Source organism: Juglans microcarpa x Juglans regia, chromosome 7D (genome assembly GCF_004785595.1).
Source record: "Juglans microcarpa x Juglans regia isolate MS1-56 chromosome 7D, Jm3101_v1.0, whole genome shotgun sequence".
Taxonomy (NCBI): Eukaryota; Viridiplantae; Streptophyta; class Magnoliopsida; order Fagales; family Juglandaceae; genus Juglans; species Juglans microcarpa x Juglans regia.
The window spans coordinates 5,565,791-5,592,078 of NC_054606.1; the positions used below are offsets into that span (position 1 = coordinate 5,565,791).

Here is a 26,288-nt window from a genome sequence, read left to right on the forward strand (position 1 = left end):
ATAAAAACATATGTATAGAACTGAGTTTTCATATATATGACTTCGTTTGGTAACTAAAATCATTTCAACTCATCATTACAATTTTTTCAAATCCTAACATAAAATATAATAAACAATTTAACTTTTTCAAATCTCAAAATAATAATAATATTAAAAAATAATATTCTAACAATATTTTATCATCTCAACTCAAATCAGTTCAACATCTAAACACAGCCTAACTTTCTTTCCAACAGAGGCTCCTCATCATGATGCACCTTTCTGCAGCCTGATCTCCCAACAATACAGTAGTACTTCCGTGAAATGATTTTGAAAGACGCCATGATATATATATTCTTGCTTGTTGACAAATTCATCATGTAATTATATATATTCAATGAATACGGACTGACTTCTAATATTACCTCTAAATTTAGAGACGGAATATATGAGATTACTTCCTATTTATGATGTTACGTTTATCAATATTTGTGAAGTGCTGACATGATGAGAATTGCTAGTAAATAATTTTACAAATTACTGTCAATTATAAGTATTTTTATTGCTTGATTATGAGGATTCCTAGATCTAATGAAATTAGAAACGGCCTGCATCATCAAGTTGATCTAGCGAGCTAGCTATTTTTAATTCTTAAATCCGATGATGAAACAGGTTTTCTAATGGGCTTGATTTTCAAATGGGAGAGATCAAGATCATCATGGTAATATATAAGACAACAGACAAGAAGGTTTAGTAACGAATTAACCAATTACTTAGATTCTGTTGTCAAATTGGAAAAGTACTTAATAGAAGATTACTGTCCGTAATAAGATTCTATTCTCAAATCGATGTGCAGAGTACACCATTTACATTATTTAAATTGTAAGATTTGATTTGTAAAACTTAAATTTTAAAATTTATAATTTTTTAAATCAAATTATGTCATATAAACACTTTACTATGTGTAATATCCACATGACTAGCTTAATTCTTGATCTGGCAATATCTCCACCTCCTCCTCTCCCGGCACATTAATGCCTCCTTTCAATCAAGAAAAAAGTTGAGTTATTTTGTATTGAGACTTCCTGAGCTAGCTTAGACCATATTCATGAGAGTACTCAAATATACAAAAATGGTTAGAAAACAGTTCTCTCTAAACCTTCATTTAGGCGTCCACATGCATTCATTCGACTTGTGGAATAAATTTATAATCATGGGTTCGGTCTTGACGTCGGCTTGTTCAAGTTTGCTAAGATTCAGATCATGATCGGGACATGCTGCAGATCATAATCATTCGGAAAAGAAGAAACAAAGGATTAGAAAATCTCTCTGTTGCCTGTGGAAAAATGATGATTAGAATGCTAATTACATATATGTATATATATTGTGGTTTTACCTTATAACTCACTTGGTGATAGAAAGCCATTACTCGATCGTGTGATGCCTCTAAGCTAGCTGTACGTATATATTTGAACTGCCAGATGATATAATAAACCATGCACCATCGTCTATAAGCGATAATGATTCAGTGGCCAACATCGACATGTACGTCTTGATAGCACATGCACACGGGAGAGATCAAAGAAAAGGGGAAACAAAGAGGAGAATTAAACTTGATGGGCTTCCTTCATGATCAACGTCGTAATCGGATTAGTGCAGTGAAACTGATCGTTCTCAATTTTAATACGACTATCTCATTCAGCTAACATTTATGACAATAGTTCTACTTGAAAGTCAGTCAGTGTGCAAAGCGCACCCTTTATTTTATGAACATAACAAGACTTGATTTGTTAGAAATTTTAATTTTAGATCTCTCTAACAAATCAAATATTGTCATACCAATTAACGGAGAGTGTATTTTACACACCGACTTTTAAATAAAGTTTTTTTTCTTTTTAATAATGAATATATTGACATTTTCACAATCAAACGCTTTTCTCTCTGGAATACGCAATGGGCCAGGGTACGATCGTGACCTATCCTTTGGGAGGCCGCTACATCGGTGTACCCAAGTTTTCCTAGCTAAAAGTTTTGTTTTAATGTTTTATGCAGTCATTTTGAAAAAAAAATAAATTGAATACACTTAAAACCTACAGGAAGAAACCCACTTTTTCATGGTAGGCCATATATTTTTCTCAAATGGACTGACTATATAAGATTCTAAAATTGTATATAGCATTAATTTTTTATTTAATATTAATTTTATCTTTTTATTTAGTCTATTTAATATTTTTCTATTTTTTTATTTTTTATCTATAATTTTAAATATTGCTTTTAAAACAAAAAGAAATTATGAATTTTTATCTATTTCTTATTAATGTCAAAGTTTAAAGTGTTCAATTGGTTATAATATGGCAGCAGATATATACCATGGTAGCGTTTTTCATTAATAAACTAATAAAGTATGGACGGAAGGGTCATTATAATATGAACCTAACTTCAAGTATATCTCTGAAACTTTTTCGATCCATTGATGAGCTCGAAAATTTGAACCCCAGGGAATCAGGAATTTATATATATACTAATTTTTTCTTGTTCTTAATACAATCGATATTTCATTAATCACAGATTTTGTGATTTTTCTAGAGAAAAATAAGGTAATTCCAAGTTTTCTTGTCTTTTATATTCTTTTTTCAAAAAGATTCCGGTTCTTTATAAGGGGGTTTTGACGAGTAAATTCTTGGGATGCAAAAAGCCAGTGAAAGCTTAAACTAACAATATCCAATCTTGGTGGCCACAAGGATAATTCTCTAGCAGCCTGTAAAAAATCCAGGCCCATAAGCCCATTAAGGTTTAAGATTGTTTGTTTGTTGAACCAAGACCTCTCATAAGCCTAAATAAGAGTATTGGCATTGGTTTATATGCAAATGCAAACGCATATTTGCATAATTAGGCCATTAAATTGACTGTATTAAATTGTGCATATCTAAATATTTCCATAACTATGAGTAGGGCTGTAAGAAAAAGTCGGAAAACCAGTTGAACCAGACTGGTCCGGTGTGGTATCGGTTCTTAAAAACGAAAACAGTTCCTAAACTAGCACAGTACCGATTTTCATATTTTTAAAACCAGTTTAAACAGAATCGGACCAGTACATATATACATTTAACTTTTTATATTATATATCATTTTTATATTATTATTATAAATATTATATGCTACATTTCTAATTAATATAACATGAAATTTTATTCTTATTATTCAAGTCTATTAAATCTATAACATAAAATTAATATACTAGTATAATTAGACACTAATTATATTATTTTAATCTTATTATTCAAGTTTAGTAATCTCACTAATAAGTTAGACACTATTTATATTATACTATAATTGAACATTAAAGAATTAGTAATTATTAATAATAAATACTAAATTCTCACAATTAAGTTTAGTATTAAAAAAATTATAATATTAAACATATATCGTGTCTCACGTGTAAATGGTAAACTGGGAAACCGGACTTGACCGGACTGAAACCAGAAAAACCGAAAGTTTCAGTTTTGGTAATGAATCAGTCCGTATCGATTTTAAAATTTTCAAAACCAGTATATATCGATTCAGTTCCAAAATTTCTCCAAAACCGGACTGAACCGGACCGATTACACCCCTAGCTTTGAGTAGTGCTTCAACATCTTTGCAAATGCACTATTCACCCTACAAATGCTATTTTATTAATTTCTCTCTCTCTCTCTCTCCACCAACGAGATTATTTTGATATCCCAAGAGCTCCCTACACATATTTCATCTTCTCCCTCCCTCGACTCGAACAGAAGCCTTTTTGGAATAAAAAACCGCGCAACTCTCTTTCACGACAGCTCTGGATGGATCTCGCTACGGTCAGGTATGATTTTCTCCCTCTGTTCTCTATTTCCGTTCTCTCTCTCTGGCCAAGTGAACATTCCCTATTTCTCCCTTCCAGAATTATTGATCATGTGATAATTTCTAGGGATTCGATCTCCCACAAGAATGGTGCACTTCCTCCATCGCTTGGACTTGGAAATCACCACTGCCGCTGCATTAGGATTGTATTTTCTATATCGACTAGCTAGGGCAAATGAAACGTTGATCTCTCTGCTTTGCATAGGGATTTTTATTACATAGATTTAAGCTTGTTCTAATCGTTGTTTGGATGTTTTGCTTAATCTAGATTAGGGTTTTAATTTTTGAACTAATTTTAGAGATGAATTTAGGGTTTTAATTTTCTAATTTTTGTAGATGGGTCCTCTGATTTTTGTAAATATGTATATTTTATTTCTTTATCCTCTGGTTTTACTTAATCTACATTTGGTTTCAAATTCTGTTCTTGGTTTTAGAGTAGGTTTTCGATTATGCTACTCTTCTGTATTTGTACTATGTTGTTCAGACATGTGCTTTTATGCTGCGATCTTATGGTCTTATGCTATGAATTTTGCACTTTATGTCATTGGTATTATGCTGCTGTTAGGATATGTATAAGGGTGTGTGTCTGTGCTCTATATTGGTTTTGAGTCTCTTGACCTCTTGGAAAACAAAATGCATGCCAAATTATGAAGGCCATCTTTCCTTTATATTTGCATGTACTCCAAAATTAAACATTACTCAATATGCAGCATTTTAAGTGATATTTGATTGAAGTATTTGACTTATAAAACTACATTTTAGATTAATAAGTATAATTAAAGTTTAAGTATGGCAAATAATAAAATAAATTTTGTATTAAACTAAATTATAAGGATATGCTCATCACTGGCTTATTTGGATTTTTATTTATTTATTTATAAGGCTATTATAAATTAAATTTGAAACATATGTTTGATGTAAAATATGGAGTATTTTTTTTATAATGTTTATAAAAATAAATAGACTGACGATTGAAATAATCAAAATAGATACTATACATCTTAGCTCATCACCTTTCTCAACTCAGATTCTCATTGCACTACCATATAACATCTCTCTCCACTGATCTGCTGGGGCAGTTCTAGTGGTAGGTAAAAAAAAAATAATAATAACGATAACAAAAACAAGAAAAAAGACAAAGTACCAGGACAAATCCAGTAACTTGTTATTACCTACAACATTACTTTTTAGAGTTACCTGGATGTTCTTTTGCTTAAAGGTCTCCTTTCCTTCTATCATCACAAGGCCTTTTTAAAACAAAGGGTCATTTACTATATGATAACTAAATTAAATCAGTTTTATTCCCATTTGGACATCATTGGCTCTCTTAATATATAATTAAGCTTCCAATCATTTCTTAACAACTTGGGTTATAAATATTGTTGTACTATAATGTTTCTGAGTTGGTTCTCTACTGGGATATAGGATAATTAAACTCAAATCAGTTTTTGTTCTCTACTGGTGGTTCCCAAATGGTTCTGAATTGCTTATAATTAATGGTTTTGTTCTTTAAAACATCCCTTTATGACTTGACGCATCTAAAGCTTGGACTTGTTGTTAGGAAACTATTTTTAATCTTGTGTTTTAATTAGTCCTCTGTTTTGAATCGAGATTTTTCAGTTGCTGTTTTGAAAATGTTTGATTGTAATTTGTTGTTAGTTTTGCTAATCCTCTATTATAATGTGTTGTTTTAATTGGCAATGTGACTATGAGCAATACAATGGTACTATTTAATGTGTTGTTTTAATAATATTTTGTCCTTCAATATTTTGTTGAAGGATGAATACTTTAATTGATGAGAATCATTTCTTCACCACATCAAAAGTGGTAAATGTGGTATTAACAACCCCCTATGAATGGTGCAAATGTTGATGTCCAAGCAAGACAACCGCAACGGGAAACAAGGGCACCTGAATAAAAATTCTAGCGGAGTGTATCATTTACTGTAGAGGAAGATCTTCTCATTGTTAAGATTGGCTTAATATTAGTATAGACTCCATACAGGGAATTGGCCAAACCTCTACACAATTGTGGCATAGAATTTATGATTACTAAAACACTTATAAAAAAACCTAACAGTCAAGAACGATATGTACCCTCTTTGACCAATCGGTGGTCAAGCATTCAAAAATACGTCAATAAATTATTTTGTGGTTCTATAGTCCAAGTTGAAGGAATGCATTCAAGCGGTGCTACCGAACTAGGCAAGGTATAATGGTTTTTTCAATATTTTATTGTTGTAATTATTAAGTATTTGCAATGATAGAGCGTATTGATTGTTCCACTATTTTGTAGATTGATAAGGCAAAATTTTTGTACTGGGAGACCTGAAAAACCAACTTCAACATGGAATATTGTTGGAATCTTTTGAGACACCAACCAAACTGGCAAGGACACATGGAACTCATAAGAAGAAAAGAAAATGTGTCACGTTCAAGTATTACTCCAAACTTAATACGATTAGGGAAAGACATGGAAAATGTGCCCGTGAATTGTGAGAAACCACCAACCAAGAAGGCTGAAAAAGAATGAGAGAAATAAAGAAAAGGTAAGGAAAGACAAGTTAATGACTTTAATGAAGCCTTAAGGTACATGAAAGATGATAGGAAGACTTGTATGATAGAGAGAAAAGAAACAATAATGAAATTTAACAATAATAGATCTGAGTTACTACTTGTTAGAAAAAGAAAACTTAAGATGGAAATTAAGGCTGAGAAAGATAGATCTGAATTAATAGCTCTTAAGAAGAGGAAAACTAATATGAAAATTATGAAAATGGATATTGATTCTATGCAGGAAAAGTATTTTCATAATGTTCAAACAGAAATCATTGAGGAACAAAGGAATAAGGCCATATCTCGTACATAGCTGCATACTTGGTTTTGGATGATTTTGTAATTATTTTTTATTGTGTGGTGACATGTTTTGGGTATTATTTTTTTACTACTGGTTGCTATCAATTTTGTTAGTGGTTGGTTGCTGGTGGTTTCGATTGAGTGAATTGCTGGTAGAGTTGCTACTTGCTGGTGGTGGAGTTGCTAGTGATTTTGTTATTGGTTCCATTTTCATTACTGGTTATTGTTTACTCTTTTGGAAATTTATGGATCTTATTTGTATAATTTATAGTAACATGTAATGTAATGGAATGACTATGATTTTGGTGTTGGAAATTTGTATTCTATACAACTTGGAGGAATTTGTATTAAGTGTATGAATTTGTATCAAAATCAACTTTGTGGAATTTGCATTAAGTTGATGACACAAAGTGTTTTTTAGCACAAGTTAATATTTGTTGATGAAATTGGTGTATATATAAAATTAGTGATTTTGATATATGAAATTGGTAATATTTTGATACATGAAATTGGTGTTTTTGAGCACAAGTTAAAGGATAAAATTTATAGTGGATGCTAATTGTAAAATAAAATAAAATAAAAAATAATTTTAGGGAAAAAATTAATAATAATAAAATAATATTTTATTATTATTTTGGCTTAAAGATGCATAATCCAATATGAGAGTTTTTCTTGAATGAAAAAGTCATTTTCCAAAACATACGATTTTGCATATGTATATAGATAAACCAATGCTAATTCTGTGTATCTTATTGGAATTTCAGTGAGTGAAAGTGCCATACCACATCATTTTCATCTCTTTTTTTTTTTTTTTTATTATTTCCAATTTTATTGTCGGTGAAGCATTGTCTTGGAGTACGAAGCTCGAGCGATCATCACCTTGTCTGCCACAATTCTCATATTATTACCGGTCTATTTCTTCAAGCATGATTAACATTACATAATTAACCACGATATAAAAAGAAAACAAAAATGGACGTAACCATACATAATTCTTGACAATTATCTGATAAAATATTAAGGAAAATGATTTATATAGTCTTCAGAGTAGAAAATTGAGAAACAATGATTATTGAATTCTCACCACACATCACAAAGTAGGTGGATCCTTGTATTTATCAAGTATTCCAAGAACTAATTACATAATGTATACCAAGATTTACTACATAAGACTCGGTCAAAGTAAAACAGTAAAATTAGAGTTGTTACAAGAGTTGTTATCTAAGAGTAGAATTGGATTTTGAAAGTCTTATGTGCTGACTTGGTCTTCTCTGTTAACATCCCTCCTCAAATTGTGCGTGGGAACTAGGCACAATTTGTTCCGTAAGTCCAGCAAGGTAGCTCGAGTTTGTGGTTTAGTAAATACATTTGCTGGCTGTAAACGAGTAGGAATGTGTTGGGCAACAAGCAATCCTAATGCAACTCTTTCTCGAACATAATGATAGGCAAGCTCTATGTGTTTGCTATGGGCATGGAATACCGGATTTACTGTCATAAACAAAGAACTTAAGTTATCACAGCATAATACCGGTGGTTGTGACAGAGGAATGTGTAAATCTCTGAGTAGAAAGGTATGCCATGTGAGTTTTGCAATTGCATATGCCATTGCACGATACTCTGCTTCGGAACTGGAATGAGAAAAAGTAGGTTGTTTCTTTGCACACCATGAAATAATATTACTCTTTAAGAATGTACAATACCCAATTGTGGAGTGCCGAGGGACTGGACATCCCACCCAATCAGCATCTGAAAATGCATATAATTCCAATGAACTCGAAGACTAAATGTGAATCTCATAATGCACTGTACCCTTTATATATCTCAGAATACGGTGAACCATAGTGAAGCATGAATTAGTAGGTTCCTCCATGAATTGATAAACATAGTTAACACAAAAAGATAAATCTGGACGTGTCAGGGTCATATATTGTGAGCTCCCACTAGAGACTGATAATGATGAGGATCTTTATAAAGATGGGACTGCAGATCAGGTTTTATTTTTTGACACATTGGTGTGGCAATTGGTTTTGCCTCGTGCATTAAGTAACGCTCCAGAATATTTACTGCATATTTACTTTGGTGAAAAACAATTCCATCTGAAACGGTAGAGACTTGAATATCGAGAAAATAATAAAGTGGACCTAAATCTTTCATGGCAAATTCCTTATGTAAGTTTTCTGTAAATTGCTCAATGAGAGATGAGGAAGACCCCGTCAAGATTATATCATCAACGTAAAGTAATAATACTATTACTCCTGCAACTGAAGAATGGACAAATAAGCTTGAACATGTTGTACTGCATATAAAGCCAACTTCCAAGAGAAAGGAACTGAACCGGTTAAACCAAGCTCTAGGCGCTTGCTTGAATCCATAGATTGTTTTATTTAATAAGCAAACATGATTTGGATTTTGAGTATCTTGGAATCTCGGAAGTTGTTGCATAAATAATTCCTCATTGAGGAAACCATGGAGGAAGGCATTTTTAAAGTCAAATTGACGGATGGACCAACCTTTGATAGTGGCTATAGTTAGAACTAACTTGATAGTACTGAGTTTAACAACTGGAGAATATGTCTCTGAAAAATCAACCCTATCCCCCTAAAGATATCATTTGGCTACTAAACATGCTTTAAGCCGACTAACCAAACCATCAGCATTCAATTAGACTTTAGACACCCAACAAGTGCTAACTACGTTCATAGCTGGTGTTTAGGAACAAGCTGCCAAGTATTGTTTTGAGATAAGGCTTCCAACCAAGATGTGAACGAGCAGTTTTGAGATTGTGTGACTCTTTAGGAATATCTGCATAGGTATGAAATAGAGCATATTTAGGATTGAATTTTTTCATACCTGCTCGAGCACGAGTAATCATTGGATGGGTGGATGCTGCCGATGAAGATGAATTGTCGAGTTGAGACTCTATAGCTGCTTCTGAAGCTTCGAGTAGAGGAAAAATATAAGAAACCATATTGTCTATTGATGATTGATCTAATAAGGAAGTTGTAGGCAGTTCAACATGTGAGCAATTCTCTATAGATAAGTTAGAGTCCGTAGCTTGCGATGATGCTAACAGAGTATCATTTAATCTAATAATGACATATCAGTAACAAGAGGAACAACTGAGTATTGGTCCAAATTTGATGGGGTAAAGGTTGTAGGTGTATCAAACTGTGTCTCATGAAAAGTAAGCCATTCTTGAAAGGTGGTTGCAATAGGTTCGGGTGTCCCTTTTTTATGCACATCAAAAGGTAGTGGTGAAAGCCTTAACCTAGTACCGTTTCAGTACATTGGCATGGATAAGCATGGTGATTCCTAACTCACGTATGACATGATGTCTTCTCTCACCTGTCCCATTTTGCTCAGGAGTGTAGGGACAAGAAATTTGGTGAACAATCCCAGATTTTTTCAAGTGACTTTTAAACCGATGATTGATAAATTCTCCCTCGCCATCGGTTTGAATTACTTGAATAGACCGACTAAATTGTCGAAATATGTATGTTTCAAACAATAAATACTGATAAAAAAAGTCAGACTTCAATTTTAAAGGAATGAACCAAATAAATTTAGTATAATCATCAACAATAGCTGTGTAATAGCTGAAAGAATGAACTAAATCAATTGGAGCAGGGCCCTATAAATTAACATGATTTTTTTCAAAAGCAGCACTAGTCTTATTTGATGAAGGTACAAAAGGAAGTCTAAAACTTTTTGATAATTGACAACTCTCACAAATAGTTGTTGTGTCTTTGCCATGAACTTTAATGAAACCCCCAACTGTCGAAGTTTGTCCACCACAACAGTCTGAGGATGACCAAGCCTCCGATGCCATGTCTCGACAGAAGCCACTCGAAATCTGGTAGAAAAGAGAGCCACTGGAGACATTTGGATTGAGTAGTAGTTACCTACTTTATTCCTCTCATCAACACCTGTTGTGTCACCCGATCCTTGATCATAAAGTCATGATTAGAAAATTCAAAATTAACTAGATAGTCAGCAGTAAGTTGGCCAATAGATAATAAACTCCTCTCTAAATCAGGAACTAAAAGAAAATGATGTAAAATAAGTTGAGTGAGACCAGAATCAATAGTTGTGTCACCAGTATGCGTGATGCGTAACAAGTTGCCATTACCAATCAAGACGTGATCAACACCATCATAAACACAAAGATTAGTCAAACTACATGCATGAAAAGTCATATGAGCTGAGACACTCGTATCCGAAGTCCATTCCTCAATTGAGGGTTCTACTTCTATACCGTGAGCAGCAAATGCTTGAGGAAGATTATTCGGCTGTATGGAGTGATTGAATTGGTGCCAGCAACGTAGAGCAGAATGCCCACGTTTACACCAAATTTGGCAGAGGTTATCTCGATTGTTGTCACGGGAGAAAGGGTTAGGATTGGTGTTTTGGCTAGAGGACTTGTTGGTAGATGTATTGGTAGGAACAAAACCTTTCTCTTTTGAAGAGAAGGAGCAGGTGTGTGACGCCCCCAGCCCTCACTTGGGATTAAACGATGACTGAAACGCCGAGACATGTAACACGCGGTTACACCCCTCATATATAACAGATAATATGTAATGCACCTAAGTACACTAGCAGTATGTAATAAAATCGCAGCAAAACAAAAGTTGGATAATCTAAACAATGCGATAAGTAATTGCAAAGCATGTGGTACCATTACTAACAAAAAACTCCAACATTTTCAATTTCCCATAAACATGCACCATGTAAATATATAGTATCCCAAAAGCATAAAGTAATTTTAAACTCCCGAAACACTAGATCTCCTCAAAATATTGTTTCCCAAAAGGTTGAGACCTTAAGTCATAAATTTTCCCACAAAATATCTTAGGTTCTTGTTCTCTTCATCACTACTGTCCCATCAGAAGTCAGACACCAAAAGATCCCATGGGATTGCTAAGGCTTGAGTGGTAACAGTCCTAAATCTTTCGTTGTTGCCTTTACATTAGCTGAGACCTTTGAGGGTCGCTCAAGAAAAGTAGACAACTGGTCCATGTTCCACAAAAATTTCAAATTCTTGGATGGTCAGGAGATCGTAGCATCGATCTCCATCTCACTAATACTAGCTAAATTTTCCTGAGAAGTGAGGCTGTGTGTTTTAATGCTTATGCAGTATAGTTGTAACAAGCCTGTACAGTATACTCGTCTTCTATCAAAGAACCGTCTAGGTTCATAGTTCTCGAGAATCTGGAGTACCTGTCACAACTTCTACCATTCTGATTGGAGAATTGTAGTGAAAAATACCACAATTAGATTTCGAAAAATCTCAACAAGTAAACACATAACATACAATAGTTAACACAAGTATACAAAATGTATATCATGAAATTCGTACATGAACATGTACTTGACATATGACTTGACCGAACTTGACTTATGGATTTAACCATTTTCAAAACATAGTACAAGATTTTCATTGAGTGATCCTTATTATATCACGAGATTTTCATAAAGTGATCCATAACATATGAACATTTATTCTTGTTCACATAGTGGACACATCACGATTCCCCTTTGCACGGCGTGTTCCTGCTTATTACCACATCATCAACAGTCTGTACACCGTGATGAATAAGTCATAAATAGAATCATTTTATATTAACTCGACAGTACTTTTTCGGGTTACATGCCTTATGCATCCACTAGCGTTAGGCGCTTCCTCACTCCAGCATTCTTTAAAAAGAATCCATCCGAGACTCGTCGACGGTTCTTTGTCGACCCAAGGGTTACAACTTCATTCTTAAGCACTCTAGAATGGATAGAGGAGTTCCACTAGGATATTCCCCCATCATAGCACTTGGGATCGTGATAAAACCTTTAAATTCTTTTCTTTGAAAACATTTTTGAAAACACTTCTCCCAAATGCATGTGACATGAGACTTCAGACTTACATTCTTATACTTGATATATGACATATGAAATGCCGTGTATGAAATAACCAAATATAACATGTTCGATTCATGGCATAATAACATAGATCACATAAAATATCAAAACACATACATGAAACTATGAAAAAGCCTTGGCCGAAACATATAAGTGCAAAAATATGAAAAATCATCACTTAAACATGCTTCAAACTTCAAACATGTTACTTAGAAATCCAAGCATAACAAAACAAAGCATGAAATCATAACATTAGGCAAAGATACATATCCTCTACGACATGGCGAATCATCAAGTGTCACAAAATAATATCAATATTTTCCTTAAAATCGAAGCATGCAAAGGACATTCTTGCCATTTTTATCTCAAACTGAAACATGCCATTCATGTTATACTCATATTCCAAGATCATTTAAACATATACGAGCAAGCAAATAAGAAATAGCAATCAAAACAACCATAACAATAAAAAGTCTTACACAAATATATACAAGTATTAACCAAGAACAAGTTGAGTGTGTACTTATAAAAATCCACGAAATGAAATATAAGGAAGCTGTAATCCGAAATGTATTATTATATTAGAAAGAGTGTCTAAGAATCTTAGTTCATGTTCTTGAGCGTGTGAGGGTTTCTAGGACATTACTTGATTTTAAACCATTCTGCCTTTAGGGTTTTTTGGTCAAAATCCCCTTCATTTCATTTGTGTTTTTATAGAAAACTCAAAGTAGGGTAAGAACACATGATGGTGGTCAAATACATGGGGGATGAAAACCTCCCACCATTCAGCTTCAAAGGTTTCTTAAAAACCCTATTTCGTTCTTCATAAAAATGTGTAGAAAATGTGTGTTTCACCACTCTCAAATTTCCTTGAGATTTGAATCTCATTTGGAGTTGGAAAAGTGATATGTGTGTGTAGAAATTAAGAGAAAACCGAGCCTTACCGTGTCTCTCTTTGAAGGTGGCGAAATCTTCTCTTAAAAGGAAATCTTTTTTGTTTGGTTGGAAAGAAAATGTAAGAAAGTATGAGAATCTTCAAGTGAGTATGTGAGACTTGTGTGGAGAGGGTGATGATTCATGCAAATTCTGAAAAATGGCAAAGGAAAAGCCCATAGGCATGTACTCCCTCCTTTTTATAGTGGTCTCTTTCACTTCCCCGTTTAGTTGCATCCAAAACCCTTGCATAAGTGACAAGTGGAATGGGTGCCTTCTCCCCTCCTCTCCAATGTCGAAAAGTCTCTTAGAATTTTCACTTTGGATTGCATTGGGAGGGGACAACTTGCGTGGCGTGTAGGGCTTTTTTCTTGGCCGAAAATCCACCTCTTTCCTTTTATGCCCTTCCATTTTCTTAAGCAAGTGAATATTTCCTCAAGGGTTCTTGTGTAAAACACTTCATGCCTCTTCCTTTTCCCAACAAGCAACCATTGGCATGAGTGACAAGTGGCATAGGCGTGTGCCTTGCCCTTTGAGGTCTACTCTTCTCCTCTTCTTCCCTCTTTGTTGCTTCATCTTCCATTTGCTCATTCTCAAGGTGACTCCTCATGTGCCATTGGTTCAAATTGCAAACTAAATGACAAGTGGCTAATAAAAAGTTGCTTGTGAGTGTATTGGTCGAAATCTTAAGGGTAGATTAGTCCTTTCATGCAATTGTCTCTTCATCTACTCTTCTCGAAATTGTTTGCATGGTTGACACTTGGCAAAATCTGAAGATGAAAGCCAAATTTTGAAATTTCCTTGTGTCCCTTCGGTTTCCCATGTAAATCTCCTAGAAAATCCACTTTTATCTTCCCTAGGCTCATTTTTCCAAGAATATCTACCTTGGAACTCAAAATTGGGCCAAAACAATGGGTCTAGGCATGTGGGAAAGGGTTGGCCGAAACTCCTTTAGTCTCCTTAGGTCATCTTGTCTCTTGTCTCTTCTAGAAGGTTTCTAGCATGCTTGGCAAGTGGCAATTCCTCTAAGGTAGGCATGCAAGTCAGCCCTTGGTTTTTCCTACACTTCTATCTCCCCCTCCCCCATTAGTCCACTATTATGATTATATACATAGTGCAACACATGTATGAAACATGATACTAGTGACTAGGGTTTGAGTCATGGCTTTAGAGCCATTGGGCTTGGGTTTCCTTATAGGGCCAATTTTATACAAGGCATTCTAGGGTTTCTCCTTACTTGGGCTCAAGTTGTTCAATTAAAGATTCTAAAGCCTTTCCTTTAACTAAAAATATTGAGGTCCTTAAAATACTATGGAAACTAAAAATAAATCTATAAAATATGCTTAGTCAAGCTTGGGTTATTACACGGTGTTTCTAGAAGACTTGGGATTGGTTTTGTGGTTAAAGAAGGCTTGGTAGGATTATGTGTCTAAGTTGCAAAGAGAAATTCGGGTTTAATGACTGTGCAGGAGAGAAATGACCTCACCGTATGATGGCATTGGGGGTATAAGCATGGATGTAGTAAAAGGTTCATAGCGAACACCTTAGCCAGTAAAAAGAGAAAAAAACTTTAGTTTTGTCACTTACCGTGTGGCCAATAGCCGCAAGGCTGTCACAAATACTTTTGAACTTACTAATATAGTCATTGAGGGAAGTATCTGAATCTTTCTTCTGATAAGTTAATTGTTGAGTGAGTTGAAATTGACACTCCTGTGAAGCTTAGACATAGCCTTCCTTCAGTGCTGCCCATACTTCTTTGGAAGTGTCTACGCCGATCACTTGACCAAGTGCTTCCTCTCCTAGTGCTCCAATAATCTAGCCACGAAGAAGACGATCGATGGTCTTCCATGTTCTAAATTCTGGATTAGGAGTTGGATCAATAGAATTGTAAGTGGCAAGGAGTAAAGCTGGGGGGTGATATGTCACCAGTTAAGTAATCTAACAAATCTTGACTTTCGGCTAAGGCAAGTATTTATTCTCTCTAAAGTGGATAGTTTTTAGGCTTAAGACGAGGCGTAACAAAATTGCTAACACTCAAAGAATATGCGGAAGACATTTTTGGCTCTCTGATACCAAGTAGAAAACAAAGAAACGATGACTTTTGAATTCTCACCACATCTCACAAAGTAGGTGGATCCTTGTATTTATCAAGTATTCCAAGAACTAATTACAGAATGTATATAGATTTACTACACAAGACTCGGTCAAAGTAAAACAATAAAATCAAATTGTAACATCAGAGTTGATACAAGAGTTGTTATCTAATAGTAGAATTTGAATTTCGAAAATCTTCTGTGTTGATTTGGTCTTCTTTGTTAGCATTAAAGTGTCCAAGTTTCGCACACTCCCTTTAAAAAAGTCGATAAATCAGTGACCCACATGAAAAAAATTTACTTTTTAATGATGGGTCTCATTTTTTTGTAATGGAGTACACGAGAGTTGCACACTTCGATCAGGACTGTATCTAATATTACTCAAATATTAGTTTTGTAAAATTTATTTGACTTTAGTGAGTTTTGAGTTTTTTTTTAATTAAGGTTTTATTGAAAGACTGTGTAGAAATAATAAAACAGTTGCAAAGTTAATTATATTTGAGTTATTTTATTCTCAAGCTAGTGGCTAAAGTACATCATTCACATAACTTAAATTGTAAGATTTAAATTTAATTTAAAATTTATATTTCAAATCAAATTATATTATATTATAAGTATTTTATTAAATATGTTCTACGCATCAACTTGAAAATTTAATTTTTCATTAAATTTATGTAAAATGTGAATAAAAGATTGAAAAACTTGAAAAAAATAGATAATGCTAGAGGGGTGGGCACTTTATGTTTTTTTTTTTTCTTGTTCTTTTTTTACATAGATTTGTTTAACACTTTTAAATATTTTTAAAAAATAAAAAAAAATTCATAATATTATTAAAAAACACTTCCTTAATCACGAAGTATTTTTTAATGTGTTTTTTAATCATTAATAATTTTTTATTAGCTCCCGTGAGAAAACTAATTTTTTTTTTTTTACTTCGTGATTAAAAAAATATTTTTTGATGAAGTTGTAAATTTTTTTTATTTTTTAAAAGTACTTGAAGTTATTAAAAAAAATCTATGTAAAGAAAAAAAAAACACATAAAATACCCAACGGGAGCTCCAGCGGTGGAATTTTTACTCCAATGATCCAAAAACAGCTTTCTACAAATAAATAATAGAACACTTCCAACAGAATTAGCAACCGATCAAGTATCTTAAAACAAACAAACAAACGAATCGCCTCTCTTGTAAGGCGAGACAAGACAAGAAAAAAACTTGGGTCTACAAACAAACAACCTTCCTCGATCTAACTCAATTCAAAGTATATAAGTAATTTTTTTCCTGAATTTCATCATCTCCCTTGATTAGTTGGGCTTCCTACAGTTCTTCCTAATCTCACCGCTGGATCCAGTGAGGGGATCGTTGTCTCCCATCTTGATAATTGCGGTCACAAAGTCCTCATCGAAGGTCTTGTCATTTTTGCTGTAGGTTTCAACCAGTGAATCGGTAGACCCACCATCGTACAAAATCTGATCGGAGTGGAGAAGACCCTTTTGGTCGAGGAGGTTCTTGAAATACTTGTTGTCAAAAGCGGTAGGAGTGTGGAGATCAAGAGGCGCAAGATTCTTGCGGCCACCGGTGTTCCTTGGGCACTGACTCTGCCTGGTTTTGGCAAATGAACTGTCAATGTTTGTCTCGTTGTATATGCGGTCTCTGAAAGTAATACACCTTGCTTGCCCGATTGTGTGAGCTCCTGAATTACCCAGAATATGATAAGAAATGTATTTGATTTTGTATATATATATATATATATATATAGAGAGAGAGAGAGAGAGAGAGAGAGAGAGAGAGAGAGGTATATATACCAGACAAGGCAACCATATCCTTGGCAGAGAGACCTTTAGCTTGGAATCTGTTGATGAGGTTACTGAGGGTGGAAGTGGGAGGAGGGATTACGCCACTGTTGGCATCAGAAAAGCTGGCCGTCTTGGAGTCTCTTCTTCCAACTTTAACATCCCAATCAGGCCCTCCAAGCTTCACAAAGTTTAATTATATGTTTCCAATGATAAAGATGAATTAGAATGGCATCATATATAGAATATATATAATATGCAGAGATTTGCGTCTAGATGCAGTACAGATACAATGAGTTAGAAATTTGTTTTAAATACATATATAGTTTCAAATAGAGAAATGCTAATGATCTTCATCTTAGATTCTCACCCATTGATATGATAAATTTTACGTCTCGAATGAAAAATCTCGACTACTTATAATGTGATACATGTACTTAAAAATGATAAGTTTTAAGATAATTAAAAATTACATTTTTATTATTAATAAATATAAATGACATTATGAAACGGGAAGAAATTGTTAGATATTGATGATGTTAATATTTTCTGTAATATTAAATAGATTATAAATCTATAAGATTAACTAATTTTATTTAAATATTATAAATAGTGCAAAAAGATTTCGTTTAGATTAAAAAATCATCTCAACTCATTCTATTTCAATTCATTTCATCTCATCTCGTCTTTATAATTTTTTAAATTTTTATATAAAATATAATAAATAATTCATTTTTTTAAAGTTTAATTCAATTTTTTTAAATTTTAAATCAATAACATTTTATTTAATTTTTAATTTTTATCTAAAATATCTCATTTTATTTCATCTTTATCTTACTATCGAAACGGGGCTTAACCATATCTTGAATTCCCAGACAAAAAGAACAAAAAAGGAAAAGAAAAAAAGAACTCACAGTTACAACAGAGTCGCGGGAAGCAATGGCTAAGATATCAGCACAAGAAACCACTCCAGGGCATGCTTTCTCCACAGCGGCCTTGATGTCATCTACAACCTTGAAGCCCCTGATGGATCTGTTGTTGGGGCCTGCTGTCTTCTCACCTGTGAAGGAGTCTGTGTCATCCAAGAGTACCGACCCGTCACAACCCTGCACTTGTCAACAAGCAATACGTATGATCATGACGAGACAAGCTGCCGACACTGTAAAATACAATGAAGCTAATTCCTATATCGTCTCTCTCTCTCTCTCTCTCTCTACACAAGCTTCCAAGTTTTCTAAAACACAATCCAATATCATTTGTCTTTTTCTGTGCTTTTTTTAACACTAGATTTCACCACTACAACAAACTGGATTCGATGGCCCCCCAAGCGCTACCAAATAAAGTTGACCATGTCTCCAAAGTGGGTGTCTTTTATGACTGTGTACTCCATCATTGGCTTAACTTTTGCATGCCATTTGCATGTGCTGAAGTTCCGTGCATCAATATATTAGATAATCATCCACACGAACCTTCCCTTTTAATTCTGCTTTTTATTTTTCAGGTGAAATAAAGCACAGAGACACGTCATGTTCTACCTTCATTTTTCTTAAATACTACTCCATTGATTTCAGATTCGATTAACTTGCTAATTACAATATATATGTTAACAACTATGGCTTAGGAACTTTAGTTCGACCAAATCTACTATTAAAAAAAAGATTTATACAGTTTTAAAACGTGCAATTATAGCACTTTAAAAAAAAAATCGATGAGTCTGAGATTTGATAAAAAAAACGCAATTTTTAATAGTTGATTCTGGATTTTTTTTTTTAAAATAAGTATCCTAGATTTATTCGACCATAACTATATCTAACGTTACTGAAAAAACATCATTTCGTAAATATAAAGAGACAAAGAAGAATAAATTTACGTTGACAAAACAGTCATGGAAGTGGAGGCGAAGGAGAGAAGCACCCAGGCGGCGTTCTACAGAAATGGCATTCTTAACAACAGACTGAACAGTGCTGAAGACCTTGGGACAACTTTTAGAATAGAAGTCTGTAGAGAGTTGAGCAGAGGAGCTCCCCGTGAAGAGCGCAAGAACAGCAAATGTGGCTATGATTGTGAAAGAAGAGTAGTAAGAAGCAGTGAAAAAGGCCATTTTCTTTGAAAAACTAGGAAGGTGGTGGAAATGGTGTGCCGAGAACATGTGGAGGGGTGAGTGTTATATAGAGGGAGACAGATGCGAAAAAGAGACAGGTCTCGACCTAATCTCTAAGACTGAGTATTGCATGGTATGCTCTGCCTCTAGAAATTAAAGAAAAGGTCAGCAGCAGGGACCCCCCCGGGGGGAGGGAGGGGGGGGGGGGGGGGGGGGGGGGGGGGAGAGGGGAGTGTTTGGTCTAAGTTAAATAATGTCTGATAAATGATAAAGTAATGCTCAGAGGCCAGAAACACGTTTGCGTAAATTGATCAATATCATCGCTGCAGCATGCGTCAAGTTTTTCAAAGAAACGTGGGGTCCTTGAAATTATCTATCAATTAATGTACGTAGGGGGTTGTTTGGTGGAGATAGACGCCATCAGAAAAGCTAGCTTGTGCAGCGGCCAGCCATCTCAAGCTTTGATCTGTAATTTGCTTTTCGTTTTGTTTTTTTCCTTTGCATGTGGCATGAGGTAGCCAACCTCGAGGTTATTAGACAATTCAAAAGTAGAATGTTGACGATTCAACATGGGCAGTTGCATTGCTTTGATCTGATCTCCAACGATCATTGACAATTGGAGCACGTATACACTCTTAAATACCAATTAAGGAACCCCTTGTGAAAGACTTTGTCAGCGTGAAAGTGCTTGCATGTTACAACGTCGACTCTTCTCGATTATTATTATTCCTTGACATGCACTTCTAAATAGAAAATTTTCCATAGTCTAAACTACAAATGATGTTTATTCTCAATGATTATCAAGTAATATTACGTTATTAAAACTATTTATATAAATTATAACGTCAGAAATGTTATACTCAAAAAGATATTACAAAACTAAACTTACAAACTAATATATATATATATATATAGTTTGATGTGATAAATTAAATTATAAAATAAATTTAATATATAATATAAAATAATGTTAGTTTGTAAGTTTATTTTTAAAAATCTATGTAGTTATAATATTTCTCATCTAATAAATAGTAGTCGGAGAAAAAAAATGCTTTGTTAGAGATATTTTTCAATGGAAAGTGAGAGAGTCGCCAAATTCATTAAACACATAAAAGAAAAGTGTACAAGTACTTGACGTAACGCCAATGCGTATTGTCAAAAGGACGTGTGGCTAATTTTTCAAACAAAGAGAAAGTACGAGACAAGCTTAACTAGCAAAAGAAAAATAATCCAATCGGATTTTATGAACAAAGTCTTATATGCTTTTATCGATTCAGGAATATAACAAGTCTTGAATCGTTATCAACCAATACGAAAGCCACTTTAACCTCGGGCTACTCAATAGTCAATACTCATACTTTACATAGAGTACTATCATTCTATCACTTTTTTATTATTCTATAGTAATGCATTTAAACTTTTTATTTTTTATTATTTTTTTAAGTATTTTTTAACATCTTTAATTATTAAAAAAATATAGAACTTTATTAATAGTCACTCTTTTAAACATTAAGTAAAAAAAAAATTAAAAAAATTAAAAAAATAAAAAAAAATAGTAAATGAATGGTATGAAATAGTAAGCCTATCATTAACTTTCTTATACATAGGTTCAATAATACAAATACTATGGTAGGAATATTTCGTTTGTAAAAAGGTTCTATAAAAATAAACAAACAAATTGATATAATTTTATATTATATTATATCAATTTAATTTTATATTATATCAATTTAATTTTATATTAAAATTAATTTTATAAACTAACATATCCGTTTTTATTTTTATAAAATCTTTTCATACCTAAAATATTTGTCTGATTCCGTTAATTAGTACTCAAAGTTTTCCAAGAAAAACTGAACAGGCGACGAGACTTATAAGCAGTCCCGATCGATATACAATTATTTGAGACTATATATACATAATATGCCTATTTTTTCCGGGTAAGGACGGCTCCTAATTCAAGAAAAAGTGGTCAGATATGTAATATATTATATGTCTACTAATAAAAGTCATAGGGCCACGTTGATGTAAATTTAAGGCGGAAGAGGTTAATCAATTTAATTTTTTTTTTTTTTTGTAGTTATTGGATATTAATGATGTATAATATTATATTATCGTCCTTATCGGAAAAACTAATTATTACTCTTAGAAATTAAGCAAATGTATAGGCATAGCGGTCAAGATATTTATAATCGATCATTCCAGCTTTCTGATTTAAGCTTTTGGATTAGTTATTTAATATTGTATTATTTTTCTTGACATCAGCCTATACCTAAAAAGAACATGACATGTACATCATATCATTTTCAAGAGTGGTTAGTTGCATGCCCTTCTTTTCTAAACAAAAAATCTCTCATTATTTCTTGTTTAGGTAGTGCTATAGGTACGGACAACATTATATATTTTGAATTTCAATTTCTTTTTATCAAATTTGTCCTTTTTAATACGAGTTTCGAATTTTAAATTTCAAATTTTTCATCATTTCAATAACTAACACGTCAGTATGCAATACGATTATATGCGCAGAATTATAAGTATAGATATATAACATTTTCATTCTTATTTTAATAAAATTAGGAGGTTTAGATAATGAGTTGAGTTGAGTTGAGATGAGATGAGATGAGAGAGGAAAGTTGAATAAAATAATGTTAGGTATAGTTTTTTAATATTATTTTTATTTTGAGATTTAAAAAATTTGAATTATTTATTATATTTTATTTAAAAATTTGAAAAAATTATAATGATTAGATGAGATAAGATGAATTGAGATAAATTCATTATCAAAATAACTCCTTAAGATAGGTGAGGTTTGTACGTATTTTTTTGAGCCTACATTAGTGAATATTGTAAAAGATATATTTTCCAGCAGATTTTAATTGAATTTGAGGAAGTGAGATTAAAATAGTTTATTTATTTATTTGCTTTCTTTTTTATTAAGAATAATATATTCTCAACCATCAAAGCTTAAGCAAACTTTTGTAATGGTTAAGAAAAATGATAAATACATAATATTTTATACAATATTTTTTACAATAATATTTTAAAAAGAGAGATATTTTTATAAAATATTTTATAAAATTAACCTCATTTTATAAAAATATCTTTATTTTATAATATATATTATAAAAAATATTATATAAAATATTATGTATTTATCATTACTCAATATCTAAACCGCAGGAGTGGTTGTGGGTAATAATAGACGTTGAATGGTCGTCAAAGCGTACGTACTTGTCATTCCAATTAGTTACGTGGTCTAAACGAATCAATTAAAAAGAAAATTAATCACATCTAATCATTAAGCTCAACGATATGACCCATTAATATATGACTGTCACTTCAATATATTATTAATATCCATGTCGGGCCATTTTCTAGTTGGCAGTCACATTACAATTAATATTGCTTGTGTGCCGCCCACTAGGTACAAATTTTCCTTTTAATTTTTTTCTTTATATTTTTTTAATATATTTAAATATTTTTAAAAAATAAAAATATATTAATAATCATTTTTTAATAATAAAAAAATTAAATATATGAACAATTAAAATGAATAATAAAATGAGACAGTATAATAATATTATTTTTATATTAATTTAAGGTTATTATCTTAAGCTACGTTTAGGTAGTGAAAATATTTGAGAAGTGTTGAGAATGTTTGTGAATAGTAGTAAAAAAATAGTAAAAAAGTAATAATAGAATAATAAATAATAGGTAAAAAGTAATGAATAGTAAAAAAATAGATAAAAAATAATAATAAAGTAAAGAATAATAGTGAGAGTATTTGAGATACTCTTGATACCCAAACGTAGCCTTAGACTTTGCTTTCCACTTTTGATGAGCCACAATTAAGCGCACCACGCGAAAAAATAAAAAATAGAAAAAAAACTATTCATATATATAAGGACTACTGATACGTCTTCCCTAAATATTCGATTATTCACCGAGTAAAGATGAAAATTTACTCTTGAGAAAGGAGAATAAAAGAAAGAAAGAAGAAAGTAAGTCACTTTGAGCATTAATGATGCAGTGTTGGCTATGTCTCAACCAGTATTGCTTAGAAATTAACATTAATAATAACGATGTTGCCAAAAAGAGCTTTTTGAAAAGATAATGTCTTAGCTATATATAATTGGAACTTAATTAATGCATGCATGCATATAGATGGCTTCTGAGTGACGGCAAAGGCTAGAAAGTGGAGTACAATTAATAATTAATAGGCTGCTGTATATATTAATTATTTTAGTGCTGGGTAGTTAAAATTATTGATGAGCTAGCAGAACAAAGTTTACCACGAAGGCGTCGACAACATGGACTGCATTATTGTGTTGATCTTCTTCTGGTCAGCTGCTCGAAGTAGTTCATATCGATTTTGCCTTTGCCTCTTCACTCTGTCTTTTTGTACAGTGGACACCTTTCAACTATCTTGTTCCAATTTATAGATCTAAAGGGTAGATATATAGAATATTAACGAGTAGTAATGATTAAGATCCATTTTATACACAAAAAGGTTAATTTGCCGTCTAACTTTGTCGCTTTATTTTGACCATTTATATATTTATTTATTTTTATTTAATGATTAAAAAAATAATTTTTAATATTTTAATATATTTTTTTATTTTTAAAAATATTTAAATATGTTAAAAAATATAAAAAAAATGAAAAGAAAAAAATGAAAATGGAGATTTGTGCTAACGGCACACCCACGGTTAAAGCTGATGGCATGCTAGCGCGCATATATATATATATATATATATATATATATATATAAATATATATATTTTGTTGTTTAAAATTTTAAATAAAAATAATTTTATATTTATAATTTTAGAATATGTAAGTCTTGCGCATTCTTTAAAAAAAATGAGTAAATCTGATATCCATATAAAAAGAAAAATTATTTATTTAATGATAGATTTTTTTTTTTTAAATGAATGTGTAAGATTTATACACTATAAGACTCTATCTAGCATTATTAATTGATTATAAATAATTATAGTCAAGTCATTATTCCTTCTATATAGTATATATTGTGTTATTTTGCCTCTTTCTCTTCTCCTTTTAACTTTTGCCCTTGTTTTTTTGTTTCTTTTCATTGCCAATATAATTTAAAAAAGGTTTATCCTACTGTGATCAAGGAAGAAAGAATATGTTTGTGACATGTAATCTCAACGGCCGGGAAGAATCAATGGTCGACAGCTTTGGTCTTAAAGTAGAAGCCAATATTGCATGGTTTTCAAAACCTCGATAACGGGAGACGACTGGTGAGGCTGCTGCTACCAAGTGTGGAAAACTAGGACATTGTTTTGAATGGATAGAGGCATGCAGTAATACTAACTAGGATGGATCTTGACTACTCTTTTGTAGTATTCGATAACAGATCAATATCGGGAAGGAGATTCTTTAAATTAACTTTTGGAAATTTCGATCTTGAAAACTTTGATTTTGATCAAGTTATTTGGGATAAAACAATCATTAAAATGTAATTATGAGTTATTAATCTATTTTGAACATATATATAAGTACTGTAACATTTTTCTACGTTATACTATTGTTGATCTGTGGTGCCTAAAGTTAATAACTCTAATCCTTGGTTTGTTTTTGTAAATAAGAAAAAATTAAATTAAAATTAAAAATTAAATAAAATATTATTAGAATATATTTATTTAATATTATTTTTATTTTAAAATTTAAAAAATTTGAATTATTTATTTTATTTATATAAAAATTTTAAAAAATTATAATAAGTAGATGTGATAGATTGAAAAGAATAATAAGAAGAGGCCGAAAAGAGAGGACTTACGTACTCCTGGTCCATGCACGTACCCTAATAAATACGTAGGCACATAGCACGTAGAAGTTGAAAAGTGAGGCTAGCTATGCATGTTGAACATGCAAAAAGTTCTTGCTAAGGTACGTAACTAGTCGCATTATATATGCACAGGGTGAATAGTGTTCATGACTAACATAAATCATGACTCTTAGGTACGCATGCCTACGCCCAAACTCGATCGTATGCATAAAAGAAAATCGTACGTCTCTTTCTTGCTTGATGCGCTCGTCAATGGCGTTGGCCGTTGAGAAGAGGAAATCGTCCTGGAGTTAGAATTTTTATTTTAGAGGCCAAATCAACATGATGATTATGTGCCTGCGTCTATGTGTGTATATAATATATATATATATATATATTATTTATAGCTGTAAATGGTTTTTTATTTAAAAAAAAATTATATACACTACAAGAAAATAAGTATTTTCTAGCGATTTTTAGATCGCTGCAAAAAAAGCCACCTCAAATAATGACTATTTGCGGCGAAGTTTAAATCCGCCACTAAATTCAAGCACGAATTTGGAAAATGGTGACGGAGAATTCACTGTTAAGTTTTTGTGGTGACTTTTATACCTTTTGCATCGACTTTTTTCCGCCGCAAAAACTTTTGTCACTGTAGCAGCATTTATTTCCATCGAATAGAAAAATTGCCGCAAAAAGTATTTATTGTGCCGGAAATTGTAGCCACAATAGGTATTATGCGGCCAATTAATATTTATTAGCAGCGATATGTGAAGCGCCAGAAATACCTTTTACAAATTTATGAGACATTGTACAAGACTATTTACGGTGAATTTTTGTCGCTGCAAATGAGTAGTGCCAGCATTTTTGCTTCGTTGAAAATGAGATTTTCATATTTTGATTTATTTCGGCGATATGATGTCGCCGCAAAAAACTAATAAAATTTAATTGACCC

General features: G+C 32.4%; 1 protein-coding gene across 1 annotated transcript; it reads right to left on the reverse strand.

The window, feature by feature from the left end:
- Positions 1-16,694: 16,694 nt before the first annotated feature.
- Positions 16,695-19,658, reverse strand: LOC121238958 (peroxidase 4-like). Its single transcript, XM_041136067.1, has 4 exons — positions 19,312-19,658; positions 18,356-18,547; positions 17,454-17,622; positions 16,695-17,341 (listed from the first exon to the last, which is right to left on the reverse strand). The coding sequence occupies exons 1-4, from the start codon at positions 19,588-19,590 to the stop codon at positions 16,953-16,955; spliced, it is 1,029 nt and encodes a 342-aa protein (XP_040992001.1). The 5' UTR covers positions 19,591-19,658; the 3' UTR covers positions 16,695-16,952.
- Between the last annotated feature and the right edge of the window lie 6,630 nt (positions 19,659-26,288).